The 18,519-nt window shown below is 40.4% G+C and overlaps 1 protein-coding gene across 1 annotated transcript; it reads right to left on the bottom strand.

Annotated features, from left to right (window-relative positions):
- Positions 1 to 9,404: 9,404 nt before the first annotated feature.
- Positions 9,405 to 12,201, bottom strand: LOC149079055 (alpha-galactosidase MYORG-like). Its single transcript, XM_089240484.1, has 2 exons — positions 11,911 to 12,201; positions 9,405 to 10,541 (listed from the first exon to the last, which is right to left on the bottom strand). Exons 1-2 carry the CDS (start codon positions 12,199 to 12,201, stop codon positions 9,405 to 9,407), a joined length of 1,428 nt encoding a protein of 475 aa, XP_089096610.1.
- Between the last annotated feature and the right edge of the window lie 6,318 nt (positions 12,202 to 18,519).

An 18,519-nucleotide genomic window follows, 5' to 3' on the forward strand; every position in this document is an offset into this window, starting at 1 on the left:
GCTCCCTTTCAACCATTTCTCATTTCTGTGGCCCCCCTGTGGTCTTGCGACCATGATTAATTTCCTACCCCCCCCCCCCCCGTTTTCCCGTTAAAAGACTCATTCAAATATTGTTTGAAGTATAAATATGTGTTTGAATTTAATTAATTTTTAATTTGTGAAAATATAACGAAAAAGCAAAACCATAACACACAACACAATAAATAAATATAATAAATTATTTTCAATCAATGTAAATTTTGGGGTCATTCAAGTATTACATCAGCATCGGGGGGGGGGGGTGGAGGAGGGCGAAGGAGGTTTCTGATTTGCTGACTTTTTGATGACGTGGGGAGGGGGGTTTGAAGGTTGCTTACGCCATCAACCACCTTTTTTTGAAGATATGAAATATTCTAAGCTGCTGACAAGGGCGGTCAGTGTTATATGCTGACTTTTGCTGACAAAGGGGTTGAAAAATGACTAAAAATTTGCTGACGTAATACTTGAACGACCTCTTTGCGCTTGAAGACGTCATAATGTCACCAAGTTACTGTACAGGATGAAGTTTGAATTATTTGCAAATTCGTTTTTCTTGGGTAAATGTGAATTTGGATAAATCAGAATTTCAAACTCTAATCAGAAATTATAAATAATCAGATTTCAAATAAAAACACTATTGGTTTATCGATTATAATTTCGATACGGTGAGATTTACATTCATCGTGAAAATCTAATGTCTCGTTGGATGACAAGCTATCTCCAAGTGACTTTTTTGGTTCATAATGTGGCCTCTTTCTCCCCGGGCAACGTGTGAGTTGGCTTAAACACAACATTTCACATCACAAAGGGTTGTATAGTTATTAAAATAAAAATGTTAACTTTTTATACGGACACCGTGTGCTCAAAAGTGTAGCCCTGTCTCTCCTGATGCCAACAAAACTCTTTTATCCACATTTAACGCAGTTTTTTGGTTGGTTGTCTTCAAATAAATGTTACTGTCAATCACTGTCATTACACTGTGACACTGTATATATGAATACATTCATCTCGAAACCTTATAATTATTGATAACTCAACCACAAGAAGAAACGTAGCTGCTAATAACTTATCAGCAACGACGTTTCATCTTTAGGTCATAAAAATCAAAGCCCTACTTATGAAAAATTGGATGAGAACACACACAAAAATGTCATTGTGCTTGTTTTCGTGAAACTCTTAAAATATTTGATACTTCAAGTACTAAATTTCATCTTTCAACTACTCAGATCCTTATGCTCGGCGTTGAAAAATCAATCAAATCTTCATGTTAATGTTACTTAAATAGGGGAAAAATTGTGAAAAAAATATATTCTATGCATTTTGTTTGAAATTAAATTTTTTTTTAGTCACTCTTTTAATAAATTTCTTCGTGACCCATTATCAGCAGCCATGGCCCCTCCTGGAATATCCTAGGACCCCCCGGTTGAGAACCACTGGCTTAGAGGATAGGTCGCAATGAATTTATTAAAGATAAATTTTGCGTTCATAGCCTTCAAAGAACATTGAAATTACCTAACATAAATTGATTATAATAACATATAAAGGTATTTTCTTCCGAAATTTCAATTTAAAAAAAAATATTTTTTTGCATTAAAAAAATGAATTTTTGATCGTGGGTGGGGAGCACGAGTCCCCCTATGCCCCCCCCCCCCGGGTACGTCTTTGATCCCACCAATATGCGTTTTTTTTTTAGAAACGTACTACATGTATAACTACTAACGTTATGTAAATTAGAAATTATGGTTAAAAATCGGTATTGGCATCTAAAAAATTTCTAAATTGTGATTGCTAAATTGGAGTCTAAAGAGTGGCATAAATATTTCTGATTTCATTACGCTACGTTTTTTAACATGGGCGAAAGAAAGAGAAAACATTGTTTAGGACCGTTTTTCTTAAGCAAAATGCAATGCTTGGCTTCGAAGGAATTGAGCTGGCACCTAAATTTTTTTTTAATTTGTCAAGCCCTGCTATAAGCATATAGTACATTCTATCGCGCTCATAACGTTTATGGTCATAAATATCACAAAAAATACGCCAATGCCGCGATGACCCACGACCACCTAGATATCTGTAATTTAGGAGGTCGTTGATGACCCCGAATCATAGGGATCGATATATGAATATATAGGGATAAATAATAGGAGCCGGGGCCAGAGCTAACACCCTCTATAACAGAAAGCCTCAGCGCGAAGCTTTGACGTCACAGAAGTCGTCCATTTCACCTGTAGCTATTGGATATAATAGTCCGACATATGCGGAATCTTTACCCTTTTTTTGCAGTATATCCAGTGAATATAGGTGAAATGGATGACTTCAGTGACGTCACGAGCTTCGCGCGGAGGCTTTCTACTATAGAAGATGCTGCTACTACTCAACCACATGTACACCTCGTCCATATTCCTCTTACGAATTGATACATGTTGGAATGTGTGTGTATGTGTTGCGAACCTGATGTGAAGTTTGTTTCTATGTAATGCTTGTTATGTGTAGTGCTGGGATCTGCCACCAATTTTTCTCACTACGACTGAAGTGTAATGACTGAATAATTTTTATCGTTGTAGGTCTGTTGCTCTCTGTGGCGAGACTTAACAAAAAAAGACTTTAACAAAATTATCTTTTCTAATTATCAATACTATTTCTAAGTAAATTGATATCGTTCTTCTGAATGTATCATGTGGTCCTTATACGGAACTTTTGTTTTCCCCGGCATGTCGGGAATGGACAAGACTTCAACATTCAAAAAACTGGTGTGGGACCGTTCAAGTATTACGTCATCAACAATGGGGGGGGGGGTCCGATTTGCTGACTTTTGATGACAGGGGGTGGGGAGGGGGGTTTGGATAATGCTTACGTCGTCAACCACCCTTTATGAAAATATGAGTTAGGATTCAGAGGGGCAGAGCTGATGACGAAATTTTCTGACAGGGGGGGGGGGGGAAGGGGGTCAGCGTTTCGCTGACTTTTGCTGACAAGGGGGGGGGGGTGGTCAAAAATGGCTAAAAATTTGCTTACGTAATACTTGAACGGCCCCTGTCCGCCGATTTTCACGGTATGCCGGCTAATGAGGGGGGAATACGATAGTTGGAGAATTTGTATCACGATCAGTGTTGAAAAATAATTGAAAATGGGAAAAAAATTCTGACAGAAATATTTTTTCCTCCTCCCCCATATTTTTTTTAGGAGAAAGCAGAGGCTATTGCAAGAAATGATGTCAGCATTCTTGTAGACCGCGAAGAAACTTTAACGCCTCCTGTTTGGGTAGAAATTGAGCGGAATGCTCGTCGTGAAAGAAGTTGTCACAGTGTTGATGATGAACTTCTTCTGAGTGGATTACATGGTTGGGCGAAAGGACAAAGGTAATACATACCACCCACCCCCGGAATGCACGTGCACCTAAAACAAGAGTAGAACGTTCGTATTTTCGGTGCCGCATTCGGTGACGCGTTTCTGTGTGTGTGCGTGAAACTTCTCCCTTTTATCCTTATTTTCAGGTTTCCCCGAATTATGTTGGTTTTTTTTTTCTTTCTAGGAAAAAAAATGAAGGGTAAAATACATACGTATATACAGAAATGTCCTCTCCGCTTGTTAATACAAGATTCATCGAAAGACTGGTTATTTGTTTAGATGACGATTATAAGGAAGAAAATTCATCTCTGCCCCCCCGGAGACTCGTACCCCTGTCTTTCGTTTGCAGACGAGTGCTCTACCAACTAAGCTATGGAAATAGATTGAATATTTCCACCTTGGAGCATATATATATTTACTCTATAATATAAAATCACAAACTCGAAAAGGGCCTGTTGCTAAGCAACCGAGTGACGGAAGTGGGTGAAGTTTTTGAGTGACGGAAATCTGTTACGTTTTTGTGTTACGGAAGTCGGTTACGATTTTGGGTCAAGTATTAATTTAACTCTAGCACATATTGGGAAACATTTGACCCATCGGGACCATGTTATGTGCATGTACCGAGAGGCTCCCATATCCTACAGCAGGGCCCTTAGGCTGGAATTTAGATGGCGAGCCCCCAAACCAGCTTTTCAGGGCCCCTCTGTGGTTAATTTACAGTGTGAAAAATCAAAAAGTGATAAGAATCGTTCTGGTCCTGTCAGCCCTGCCCTTGACGGGGGGGGGGGATCATGCCGAGAGGTATGTGTATGTATAATATACATATAACAACAGTGCTCCCAACACACAGGGTCGGAGTACCCGGGGGGGGGGATTGTACGTATGCCTTCATGGGAAAGTTAAAAGTTTTCATTTCCAGGGGCCCTTGAAAAAATTTGGTATAAATCTGATAAAAATTTGCGATAGTGGAAGCACAAGATATATCCAGTCTGGGGGCTCCAAAAAATTTGCGAATTCCGTCACGGGTAGTTGCGTGGGTGGTCCTGGATTTTATTCGTTGGTAAAACGAATACAAATGAATATGTTTCATGGCAATCGCAGCGGGGGATGACCGACAAGCTTCCAAGTCGGGGGCCCCATGTTTACAGGTTTCGTTTTGGGGCTCTGGATGAATCTGATTCTTTTTGTTTTTTTAACATTATACAATTTGCAACAGCGGAAGACCGAGATAAATCCAGTCTGGATTCCCCACTAAAAATCTGCGTATTGTGTTCCCGTTATTGGATGTGGGGCCCTGGATTTTATTCGTTGCAAAATTGAAAAAAATGAAAAATTTTCGTGGTCCCTTACAGGGGTGTGTCCGACAAGCTTCCAGGTCAGTGCTCCATGGGAATGTTGATAGGCTCTAATTCGGGGCCCCTGGATGTATCTCATTGATTTTTGTTGTTTAACATTGTAAAATTTGCAACACATCGGTAGCCCGAGATATATCCAGTGTGGGCCCCACTAAAATTCAGCGAATTGAATCTGGGGCCCCAGTTTCTGGATGTGCTTGATGAATCTCATTTGTTTTTTGTTGCTTTATCATTATTTCTATTAAAATTCGCTTCTTCAGTAAGCTGGTGCTTTCACACGTCTCTTTTCATAGCACGCTGATGAAGTGGGACGAAATAAACAAGATATGTTGTGAAGAGAGGGGGGGGGGGGTTGGCCGCCAAAGGTGGCAGGGGGGCAGAGCCCCCCTAGTATATATATAAAAGTGATCTGGAAATGTGTTGCGGGCCGCTTAAATGCACTAGAACTGTGTCGAGGGTCACTGAAGTGATATGAGAGTGGGACTTAAGTAATCTGAGAATGTGCCGCAGGCCACTTAAGTCATGTGGAAATCATAGGTGGAGATACGGGGGGGGCGTGGCCCCCCCCCCCCCAACATCAAAGGTGAAGTTGACTGATCTAATGTATATATGCATATATGAATTTACATCATCATCATCGTGCCCCCCCAGACTTCTTCGTCTATCTCCGCCTATGGTGGAAATGTGTCGTGGGCCACTTGAGTAATCAGGAAATGTGCTGCTGGCAAAATGATCTAAAACTGTGCCACGAATTATTAAGGTAGCTTGAATTATCTAGAAGTGTGCCACGGATAACTCTTGTGATGTGGAACTGCGGTACGCGTTACTGAAGTGGTCTGTAAATAAGATGCGAGCCACTTGAGTGATTTTTAAAGGTGCCACAGATCACTTAAGTGATCCGTTTTATATCATCAATATCCACTGTTTCATTATCACTCACAAATACCATAGAAAATGACTCCGAGAGCAGATCAGCCTTTTCTTGGTCCGTAATAGCAAAGGCTGTGCAGTAGATCACTTAAGTGGTCTGTGTATGTGCAGCGGATCAGTTAAAGGATTTGTAGATGTGCTGCGAATCATCTAAGTCAGTTTTTCCCAAAGTGGGCAATATCGCCCCCTGGTGGGCGATAGAAGCCACGGGTATAACATAGGATCCTATGGGTTCGCTTGAGTTGGGGGGGGGGGGGGCGATGAGCGAAAAATTTCTCTGAAGAAGGATACGATGGAACAAAAAGTTTGGGAAACTACGATCTAAGTGATCTCGAAATGTGTCTCGTGGGCCACTCAAGTACTCTGGAACTGTGCCGTGGGCCACTCAAGTGATATGTATATATGCCGTGGGTCACTTGAGTGATCTGTTCATGTGCCGCAGGTCATTTAAGTTATCTGTAAATGTGCCGCTTAGTTTATCTTTATAAAATTTGGTTTGAGGTCGCGGGCCATATTTGGCTTGCGGTTCCAAAGGGGGAATGTTTTCACCGGGAACTGCAAAATGATGGCCCATTTTGGTATAAAACATCTAAAAGCGGGAAAATGTAAATAAAGTAAATTTTTAACGAATGGGCTTGTTTTTTTGTTTTTTGCATGAAGTGGTTCATTCATTCTATTCATGAATTCTCTTCCTACCGTGCATTGAAAAATCATCATTACATTCTTGATAAACATTTTTTTCAGGCCACAAACCTCCTCAAGTTAACTCTCAACTGCTTCAGGCTATAAATGTTGGATTTGGATGCACAAGTGCTGTGGAGGCGTTTGATTAGGATGCGAAATGCAAGCAGTGACAATGTGTTTGTATGCTTTTTTTTTTTTTTTTTTTTTTGCTTTCGTTTTTGCGCATAATACGAAAGGAACATGTGTTAGCTTTTTGTATAACATGCAATAGAGAAATTTATCGGCTGTGAACACCATTGAAAGGAGGATTTTTTTGATAAGGTTGTTTTTGCAAATAAAAAACCGTTCTCCCAAGTAATGTATTTTTATATTTTAAGGGCTGGATATTATTCACTGTCTTTAAACCATGGTAATATTTTTGGTACATTAGTGATAACTATCAGAGGCGTATTTATGGTTTTGCCGCCCGTGGGCTGTATACAAATTTTGCCGTCCCTCTCCCATTCAAGTCTAATTTTATTGACTGAAATTTTTTCAGCCCCTGCACCATAACCTTCTTGGTCCCCGCCCCCTGTAAATACTACACCTCTGTCTCTAGCAGTGGCGTCGGAGCCTGGGTGCTGTGACGTATAAATTGTGACATGGGTCTCAGCTGCCCGGAATTTATTCGCAAATCAAAATTTCCTACATACAAAGCTCAAGACGAGCACCCACAGGTTCGAAGCACTTCCGACGCCCCTGATCTCTAGGTCACTCTTATGATCACCCACACTCTCTTAGTCCCTCACATGCTTGTACACGTTCCTGGTTACTCTTTTGGTCACTCACTCACTCACTAACCTCGCCCCTCGCTTTGTAGGTCACTGTTTTGGTCGCTCGGTGACTTAGTACCTCGTTCTCTAGATCACTCTATTGCCGCTGTGGCGGTCGAGTGGTCATAGTGACGGACTCACATCGGGTTCGAACCTCACCGGCTCCACAGTGGTGGTCGGCTGAAGTTGGTTTTCTGTGGTTCCCAACTTTAAGGTGCGAATGCGAGCCGATCTCCCCGTTAAAGAGTCTCGCCACAGAGAGCAACAGGCCTACAAACGGTACAAATATCCAATTATTACACTTCAGTTCTGAAATATAGATGGCAGCACTGAAAATCAGACAAACCCCTAGATACGCATTCAGAGTGCCACACACACACTTCTGGCACAACTCACTAGGTAATAAATTGCCCATGCGGGTAGAACTGAGTTGTGCGCGGTTTGAAAGAAAGAAAGGTCACTCTGTTAGTCCCTCACATGCTTGCACACGTTTTCGGTCACTCACTGACCTTGTCCTTTGCTCTCTAGGTCAGGTTCTGGCAGGTTCTTTGCTCTCTTGGTCATTCTTTTCACCCCCCTCACGTGCTTGCATATACTCACATTTATTCATTCACATACTTGCAAACTCTATAGGTCACTCGTTTAGTCACTCATTGACCCTTTGTCTTGCTCTCTAGGCAGAGGCAGACTTGTGGTTTTACAGTTTGTGTGTTGTAAAACTGTTTACCCCATGCTTCCCTCCCGTTTTTAATAATTTTCTTTAGCATTCATTTCCCCAAATTTTCTGCTCCTCCGAACTTTCCGCCTTGGGCTACAGCCCGCTAAACGCCCCAACCCCCGGGTTCGAGCCCCACCGTCGCCACAGTGGTGGTCGGCTGAAGTTGGTTTTCTGTGGTTCCCAACTTCGAGGCGCAAATGCGAGCCGATCTCCCCGTTAAAAAGTCTCGCCACAGAGAGTAACAGACCTACAAACAGTACAAATATTCAGTCACGACACATCACTCACTTCACTTCTGAGATATAGATGGCAGCACTGAAAAATCATACACAACACTAGATACGCACTCAGACTGTTAGGTACACACCATTACACTTCCGGCACAACTCACTAGGTAGAAAATTGCCTATGGCGATAGACCTGAGTTGTGCTCGGTTTGAAAAAAAAAAAAAAGTCCAATGCCTGAGCGAGACATATTATGCCAAGCATGTGGAGAAACAATAAGGAGGTTATGTTGCTGCGTGTTCATCTGAAACAAAATCACTCACGTCTAAGGGGCCCATTCAAGTATTACGTCAGACCATTTTTTGCCCTAAATTTCCCCCCCCCCCCCACCCCCTATCAGCAAAATTTCGTCAGCAGCTTAAAATGTTTCGTATCTTCAAAAAGGGTGGTTACTGACGTAAGCAACCGTCAAATCCCCCCCCCCCCGCCATCAAAAGTCAGCAAATCCGAACCCCCTCGATGCTGACGTAATACTTGAATGACCCCTAACATCATCCGATGAAAGCAAAGTTAATGCATGGCAACACCAAAAAAAGTTCCCTATTTTGTTACTTATTCTTATTCTTAACTAAGATCTTAGGTGTACATTACAGTGATCTCTCACTTCCGTGTCGGTGCAAGGAAACAAAGAAAACTGGCGCCTAACACCTAAGGGGTCATTCAAGTATTACGTCAGCATCGAGGGGGGGGGGGTTTCGGATTTGCTGACTTTTGATGACAAGGGGGGGGGGAGGGGGTTTGAAGGTTGCTTACGTCATCAAATACCCCTTTTGAAGGTATGAAATATTCTAAGCTGCTGACGAAATTTTGCTGACGGGGGGGGGGGATCACAAAGCAGGGGATCACAACTTTAGTAGCGTAGTCTAATGATTTTTATACGCAGGTGTTAATACTCATTTTTATCGCTTTCACCCGCACAGGCCGAGAACCGGGAAACAGAGTAGAAGACCGGCATCCCGGGAAATTCGAGTCACATATTCTGGACAATTCTTAAATATCTTCATTCTAAAATTCCATTTAATTTTCTTAATGCATATTGTGATCCTTATCAAACCTTGCTTTCCTAATTAACACGTCAGAGGACTCAGAAGATATCGTTGATCTTGAAGCGATTCGCGAAGGCTGAAAAAAATAATTTTCTTTGTACATGAAAGAACGGATTGTATTTACATGCAACACACTATCATCAGACTGTAGAGATTCAATAAACACGTAAAGAAATTACAGCAACACGTATACTGAATTCTACTAGTAAAATCATTCTTCTATTCTAAAGAAATGAGCAACTTTATCTAAAGGAACAGAATAATTGTAAATCCACTTTCCACCTAACCTACTAGTGCGAACCATCTCGTCACGCCACCTACCAGGGGGAAGGTATATATCCCTTGAGCGTTTGCCCTCTTCAAGAACTGGTGCAACGATAAGGTCATTTCCAACTACAAACTGCGTACTGATTACTTGCGCGTGAGGATCACGAGGAGCCAGCCACCAAATTGGACGAATTATTGGCGCATGAGTCTGATGACACTCGTCTAGAACACGTTTGATATAGTCATTGTTCTGTTTGGGTTGTAGTATACGCTCTGTTCGTACCTTGAACATGAATTTTGCAGCTTTTATGACATCCAAGTCGTAATCACCTGGAAGTACAGACAACTGTACCACAGGCATAAAGGCAGCCAACTGAAGCCATCTTATATATAGTTCCTTATCCGGCATAGTCACATTTGGGGAAGGAAAGACATCACCCCCAACAGAACCAGGATTGACCAATGGATATCCTAACAAACCTAATGTAAGCACGTAGGGTATAATAGATTTTAAACCACTCACTGCATCCCAAGTTGATGTTCGAAGAGCCAATCGAACGAAAGCTGAGATATGCTGCGATTGAAAACCAGCTGATACACCCAAGTAGGAACTGGTTTCTGATGCTAATTTAAGGTACAACGAAAGGAAGTTATCTGGGTTAGTGGTCATGGTGTAGAAACTGTAATAAGGGGGAAGAAATGAAGATTGACCTCCAGAGAAATAAAACCCATCTATACCATACTCTGTTTTGACATCGAGAATTCTTTTGTGAAACCACTGTTCAGAACGATTATTAGTGATGTCCACGATGGCACATACATCATTGCCCCAGCGGGTCAAATGAGGTATTCGACGTTTCTCATCGGTGACAAGATACAGTTCTTCAGTTGCATTCTTGAATATGGCAGCTCCCAAACAAATATATGGGTTAACGGATAACAAAATTTTGTATCCCATGTTATGTAAAATAGTGAGGATTTCTAGGGGATCGGGGAAAGTATTCGAGTTGAAAATCAGCTGTCCTTCTTTTTCTTGCCATTTTGTATCGATCAGAATGAATCCGTCGGGAAATATGTTCCGCTTGTAACCACATCATGTATCGGTACTTCCATTCTTCACATATTTCTGAATTATTGTCTGCATCTAGAAGCTCACATTCAAAGGATTTCAATTCAGGTGGTATACGGGTCCCCACAGAAATCTGCACATTTCTCTTTTACATAAACATATCAGAAAAATAACCACCACAAAAATATAGAACAACGTACTGCCACCTATCAGGTGAAAACTAAACTATCTGTTATAATTTTTTTAAGTGAAGTTATGTGTTGGCTTCACACACAGGTATGTACACACCATGGGAATGAATAAAATATGCTATGATATCCCATATAAAAATATTAGTTTTATGCTGCATACCGGTGTAAATTTTTCATTTGCAAAAATACCGGGTTGATATATTTTTATGTTTGCCGCTGAATTATTTCTGTAAGTACCAAAGTATATAATAACCGGTATTTTGGACCACAAAATTCACACCGATATGCAGCATAAAAATAAAATAATTATAGTTGCATGCCCCATGCTGTTCATTTTCTTTCTGCACATCGGTTTAAAATAAAAAAAAACAGCATATTTTAAGAATAGTTTTATTTTTATTCAATAGATGACAGCAGGTGCCCTAGCCTAAAATGAATCATAATTAATGAATAAATAATAATGAACGTATAATGAAGTATTTATTGTACGAAAAAGCTTAACGTATAATTTCAGTATAATTAATTACCGTAATTTAATTTAAATAATTGGTGATTATGATTTTGAGAAACCTCGTGAGCCATGTGACAATAAAAAAATATTTTTCTTTTGCAAAATTTATTTCTCCTCATGGCTATGGAAAAAAAATTCAGATCTCGAATATCACAGAGTAAAATTTCCAAAAATTTCACTTTTTAAAAGTCATTAAAATCAAATTTTTCATTGCAAATAAGTTTAAAAACATACTTATATATATAGCACACTCTCTCTCTCCCTCTTTCTCTCTCTCGCTCGCTCGCTCATTAGACCTTTTAATTTTGTAAAATGTTCAATCAATCCAAAAAACTGTATGAAAATTAACTGAATTTTTTTTTAAATAAAGCGTTGCGCAAATGTTACGACAATCAGTAATGTGTTAAGGCAGGGGGTTCTTAACCTTTTTCATCCGCGACCCAAAATCGGCAACAATATCAACTTCGTGACCCATGGGACTGCTTGCGAATTAAGTTTGGGTCGTGACCAATAGCTCAAGATTCACTCGCTGTGAGTGGATTTGCACGACCCACCTCGGAAGCCCTTGCGACCCAAGTTTGGATCGCGACCCATAGGTTCAGGGGGGTTAACGCACACGAATTTCTAAAACGAACGCATTATCGCAACTTTTTTTTTTTTTCAATCACAGCGTACATACCTCAGCCTGAAGATTTTGACGTGACTTCGTAGTAGCAGGAGACTTCGTTGTATCTTGTTGCGTAGTCCATGTCTCATCCGAATTAAATTTTAAGGAGTTTCCAGTTTTTCTCTTTATGGAAGGTGTCTGATGAGGAGTCGTTGGCGGAGCACCATTCTGGGAAGCTTCACTTCTGGTAACTGCCGATTCTGACCCATTCGTATTCAAATTAGCATGTGCATTATCTGGAGTTTCGTTACCTCTTTCAAGGCACAAAAGATCATCTTTACGTGCATTTGTGTGAAGATCCATAGTGAGGTCTGAAATGAAACTTGAAAAAAATACATTTATATACAGTTTTTCAAAGATATCTGAAGACAGTGCGAGGAATCGAGAGAGAAATTATTGTATCAAGGTTTTAAAAATAATTAGTATGAATTGAAAAGAGTAAGCAGAGCTATAAAGATGAGCATTGAACTAACAATGTGAAGTATAGGCTCTAACTATAATTTTTACGAGTTTTTCTTTTTCACAACAGAATTTAAGTTCAATTTGAAAATCCTTTTTACTTTATTGAATTCTTAGAATTTTTTTTTTTTAATTAAAAGAATGTAAAGCAGGGGGTGCAGGCACTGCACAACCATTTCAGTCCGCGGGCCAGAAACTTGTGTATAAATGGTGACCATATGAACTGTGTTTTACGGGATATTCCCGTAATTTTGACCGTCTCAACTCTTTTATAAAAAAAAAATTTCATGTTCTTTCCCTTATTTTCAAAAAAGCTTAATTAGATTTAGGAAATCAAGAATTTTGATTATTTTCATGACTTGTAAATTATATTGTGACAATTATGACTCTATCATCATTAATTATTGTCACATAAATATATTTATCTCACATATTTGTTAAACATATGCGGTTTTTTTTTTGTTTTAGTGAATTACGCTATTACCTACAGTAGCCATAATTTCCCCGAAATTGGCGATTTTTTAGCTATTTCAGCGACAGTTGGCAACTTTACTTGCTTATGACAATTTTTTTATTGTAAATAGCAACTTTCCTTGCCTTTGAGTATTGTTCGCTGTAATTTGCAACTTAACTTGTCTTTGACAATTTTTCGGCTTTAATTGGCAACTTTCCTGAAGACAATTTTATTTAGACATGAATGGCAACTTTTATTTGTCTTTGGCAATTTTTTTTGGCGATATCCAGTACTTTAGTGAAAGAAATATGGGTCAGGGGTCGTAGCTAGCCATTCCTGTGCCCTGTGCAAGAATTTGAATTTAGGCCCCCTCTGGCCCATTTAGAACTATTCTGGGCCACCCTCCAAGTGGGCCCTGTGCGGGTGCACCTTGCGCTGCCTAGTTACGGCCCTGTGGGTTAGCATAGGTATTTATCGCGTTGTGTAAGAATTTTGTACCGTAATTTCGTGAGCCGGAGGTTGTGCACCCATGATGGAAAATAAACAGGCGTACGCAGGATTTTCTCAGGATGGGGGTTAAAATTTTCTCCTCTGAAGGGGAGGGGGTAAAAAAAAATTTCTGCAGAATAATATAATAAACACTATAATCTTGTCTCGCCCCCCCCCCTCCCCTTTAGCCGCGTACGGCTCATACGCATAGTTATAACTAAACCATGGTTTATTGAGAAAATGTCTTCCGCTTGAAGAAGAAAAAGAATAGAGACATTACTGTTTTCCAAAAAGATCTGTTCCCCCATTTTCAATTAATACGCATTAATAATTATTTTAATGATAAGTACTCACCTAATTCAGTGATGTGAGTACTGAATGTACTGTAGCTATTGCGATATAATGTACGTTCTTGTTTCGAGTATTAAATATGCCGGATAAAAATATTCTTCACGTGAAAAGAGAAAATAACCGATCATATATTTGAATGATGAAACAAGGTCAAGGTAATTACTGTGATGTCATTAGAACAGGTTTGATAATTGGACTTTTTTTCAGAGAGAGAGAGATTCCTTGAAAAAAAAAAGATCCCTGATAGCTTTTATTTTTCCCCCCAATTAATTTTGTTTATTTATTCTATAAAATGCATATACGGTGCGCGTAGAGGGCTCGCGTTATTGTTGTCGGAATCTAAGCAACATCAGAAGCCAGAGGCGGTTTTATGGCTATGCCACCTGGGAGCTATTCAAATTTTGCCACTCTTTTTCCCGTTCTAATTTGATATTATTGGCTAAAATTTGGCGCCCTGGACTTCTAATTAGCCGTACATGCACCTCGTAAACATTCCTCTGGGGATTTTCTAACGAATGGTGGGCGGAGGTACTGGAGCAAAGGTGGATACAGGAAAAGGGCGACCAACCACACTCTCGTTCCCCAAAAATTTGTATTACTATCATAGGAGGAAGGGCGGAGGTGGAAACTCCGTCCCAGCTCCCATTCACTATACAATCATCCCCTCCTCGTTAGGAGAGCCCGTATCCGCTTATGTACGGAAAAAGGGGGGAAGTAATGTCACCCCTCCAGCTAAAATTACAGAGCCAATTGATCCAATGTTATTTCACGTTCGAGTCCCTATGAGGGCGGAGATGATTTTTCCCCTCCTAAATATCGATATCTCCTCACATAGACATTTTTCCGTAGGCCTATATATTGCATGCTGGAACGTGGTGTGGGTATGTGTGCTTGGCCTTAACGTTATGTATGAGACAGAGTTATATGCTTATTTTGTGTTACACTCGTGCTGCATCTGCCTTCTATATTTCGGAATGAAAATGCAAAGGCTTGAATTTTCGTGTTGTGTAAGTATCGTGCTGAAGCATGCCCCCCCCCCGCCCCCAGAGCTGATCGCGTGGGCTGAAATCTTTGGCGGCTGAAAACCCAGACAAGGATTTTTTATGGGTTCCGTTCATCAAGGGCCCCCGGATAAATCGATTATTCTGAGGGCCCCTGACTAAAACTGCCTCTGCTTACGGATTCACATGCTTCCTTTCGAAAATCTTAACCAGACCTCATTATCATGTGCCCCCCCCCCCACTCCGAGTCATGCCTGTGAACACAAAGAAATAATAAAAAATCAGGGTTTACAATTCGAAATTAATGAATAATTAAAAAACTATTGAAAACTCAAATTTTTCTGAGAAACTATTCCTTGATTGATGAAATATCATAATTAATGAAAATTCAGGAATTATGAAAATTAATAAAAATTTGAGGATTTATGAAAATTAATAAAAATTTGAGGATTTATGAAAATTAATAAAAATTCAGGAATTATGAAAATTAATAAAAATTTGAGGATTTATGAAAATTAATAAAAATTGAGGATTTATGAAAATTAATGAAAATTCACGAATTATGAAAATTAATGAAAATTCACGAATTGTGAAAATTAATAAAAATTTGAGGATTTATGAAAATTAATAAAAATTCAGGAATTATGAAAATTAATAAAAATTGAGGATTTATGAAAATTAATGAAAATTGAGGATTTATGAAAAGTAAAAATTTACAATGAATCACACAATTAATAAAATTATAAAATTAAAAGATTATTATACATTATTATATAATTGATAGATGTCGCCTCGTGTCTTTGCGCTGTCCTTTTGATTTCCGTTGGTAACAGAGTGCTGCCCTGCGTCGTGTCGCGAACTTTTCACGCGGCTCAATTTGCGCTTTGCCTTATAGTGAATTTAAAATGTAAAAAAAAACAAAAAACAAAGATATATGATATGCCCCGTGCCTCCGGTCACGACTGCAGCCGCTGAAGCCCTGTCAGCCCTACCTTTGTGGGAGGGGAAGTGTTGGAGGTCTGCTTGCTCTCTGCGCAGACACTTTTTTTATATGGGGGGGGGGGGGCCTCTTTCATTCGCGCCTTGAAGTTGGAAAATCGCGGGAAACCAAAACCACCGCCCTGGACCGAAAGTCATTCTAGGTCACAATTTCCCAAACTTTTTGTTTCAAAAATTTTTTTCTTCCCATGGTCCTCCAATTCAAGTAAACCCATAGGATTCTATACTGAACTCGAGCTTCTGTCGCCCCTTTGAACCTTCTATCCGGGGGGGGGGGGGGGGCTATATTGGCCACTTTGGGAAACACTGACCTAGGTGCATATCGTGTTATGAGTATGTATTGATGCTTTTTTACAGGAATTTGTTTCGCTGGCCGAATTGAACCCCCCCACCTCTGCGGGCCGCATTCACTTTTTTGTTTAAATTACCACTGTTATTATTATTATTGTTATTTATTATTACAGTATATTTTTGTTAATCAAAAGTCCGAGCTTGGCTTCCTATATATGTGTACACGTTGCCAAGACCCTGACACCAGGGAATAGAATATCTACATCGTATATTCCTAGCACATCATAACATACTTATATGTGGGGGTGTGACCACAAATTTTCCCAACTCGACGTCGTTATCCCCTCTGTGATGCTACCGTTGGATACAAGGGTACCCAACTGACCATAGAATTCAAATGCGCTGCCCTAAGGGCCCTTTCACACGGAGCGGATGCGGGTCCGGAAGAAGTTTTAACAATTGGAATATACTGCGCCTTTCAGACGAGCCGAAAAATCTCCGCACCTAGGAAATGTTCATGCGGGTCCGGACGTCGTCCGCATGTGTCAAAAGTCTATTTTTCTTGAGAATCGCAGACGTAAACATTCACAGTACTGAGAGGTGCTGATGAACAAATGTTTATATATCACATTGCTTCAGAATGTGAACATCTGGCTGTTGTCCTCCCCCCTCCCCACTGCTCCTCCCTCTGAGGGGTACGCGGGGGAGGGGGGTGGGGAAGCGCTTTCGTTTTTTCGTTGGGTGATATCTTTATTGCTTTTTGGAGGCGCCGTTTCGCCCCGATGAAGAAAGTGTTGTGTCTCAAATTGCAAAAAGAGCACGTTAACTTTAAAAAGCATCGAGGGGCCATTCAAGTATTACGTCAGCATCGATGGGGGGGGGGGGGGGGGAGTTCCGATTTGCTGACTTTTGATGACGGGGAGGGGGTTTGTATAATGCTTACGTCATCAAACACCCTTTAAGAAAATATGAAATTTTTTTACTGGCATCTTACTCGGTGCGCCAAAAACAAGAAAAACCTTTCGATAGTTTATGGGCACTTGAAGTAACATTCCCCCGTATTGATAAGTGCCCTACAGAGCCACTTTAGTGATCTCTAAATGTTTCGTGGATCCAATTGATCTGGAAATGCGTCTGGGCCGCTTAAGTGCTCTGGAACTGTGCCACGCATCACTCAAGTGATCCGTAATTATATTCCGTGAATCACTTAAACAATATGGGAATGTGCCACGGATAACTTGAGTGATGTAGAACCACACTCGGGGCCACTTAAGTGCTCTAAAACTATGCCGCATGTCACTCAAGGGATCTCTAAATGTGTCACGGATCACTTAAGTGTTCTGGAACTGTGTCCCGGGTTATTACATCTGAAAATGTGTCACGGGCCGCTTAAATGCTCTGGAAATGTACCACGGGACACTTAAACGATCTGCAAATGTGCCGCTTAGTTCATTTTTACAAAATTAGGTTTGAGGAGGGCAGGCCGCATCAGATAACCACCAGGGACATATTTGGTCCGCGGGGCAAAGGCCTTTATGCGATTTATCATTATATGGCTTAGAGGGTGGGTCGCAATGAATTTATTGAAAATAAATTTTGAGTTCTTACCCTTCAAATAACATTGAAATTAACAGAAATCGATTATAATAACATTTAAAAGTATTTTCTTCCGAAATTTTAATTAAAAAAATAAATTTTTGATAGTCTGGGGGGGGGGGCTGCACACGAGCCCCCTATACCCCTCCCTCCTGTGTACATCTCTGATCCCACCAATATGCGTTACGATTCAGAGGGACAGAGCTAATAACGAAATTTTGCTGAAAAGGGGGAAGGGGGTCAGAGTTTTGCTGACGGTGGGTGTGGGGGGGGGGGGAGCAAAAATAGCTAAAAATTTACTTACGTATTACTTGAACGGCCCCTAACGAGTTGCTAACGCCTGAAACAAAGAAACATAGCTTTCGTCAGCTGTTTCAGGCTTTTTTGCTTGCCCTTTTAATGATTCTCGTAAATAATAGAGCTTTTGTACGTCGTTTAATTGTTCATTGTCTTTAATTGGAAAAACGGGAAAATTACGGGGTTAATAGGGGAATGTTCCGTATTTGGGTCATGTAAATCAGGGCCGTAACTAGGATTTTTGCCGCCCGGGGCAAACATTATTTTGCCGCTCCCACAACTTTAAAATTCGATAATTTTATAACGGTGCTCTTTGTTCTTCCCCCCCCCCCCCAGTCCGGCCTTGATGGAAATGAACAAGTTGCAGCGCCAAACAAAATATTTATTTCAACGTTAGGTACCAACAGCAGACAAATATCAAATATTGCCTCCAGGGTCGCAACTAGAGAAGAGGGGCTGGTGCCCCGAGTGCTGGACCGACCCGGGTGCCAACTTTGTTGGTTAAAAATTATGAGTTGGGGGTTGAAAATGTGTGTGTGTGTACAGTAGAATACCGTTATAGCGAAATTCTCGTTTTATAACGAACACTTTTCTAATCCTCAAGATAAGTTTACATAAGAACAATGCAAAAGCCTGGAATTCCTTTATAACAAAATCCATTTTAACGAAGTTATTTCTCCGGTC

Source organism: Pholcus phalangioides, unplaced genomic scaffold, assembly GCF_987345545.1.
Source record: "Pholcus phalangioides strain wild (caught in Gottingen) unplaced genomic scaffold, Ppha-v1.0 ptg000013l_1, whole genome shotgun sequence".
Classification (NCBI taxonomy): Eukaryota; Metazoa; Arthropoda; class Arachnida; order Araneae; family Pholcidae; genus Pholcus; species Pholcus phalangioides.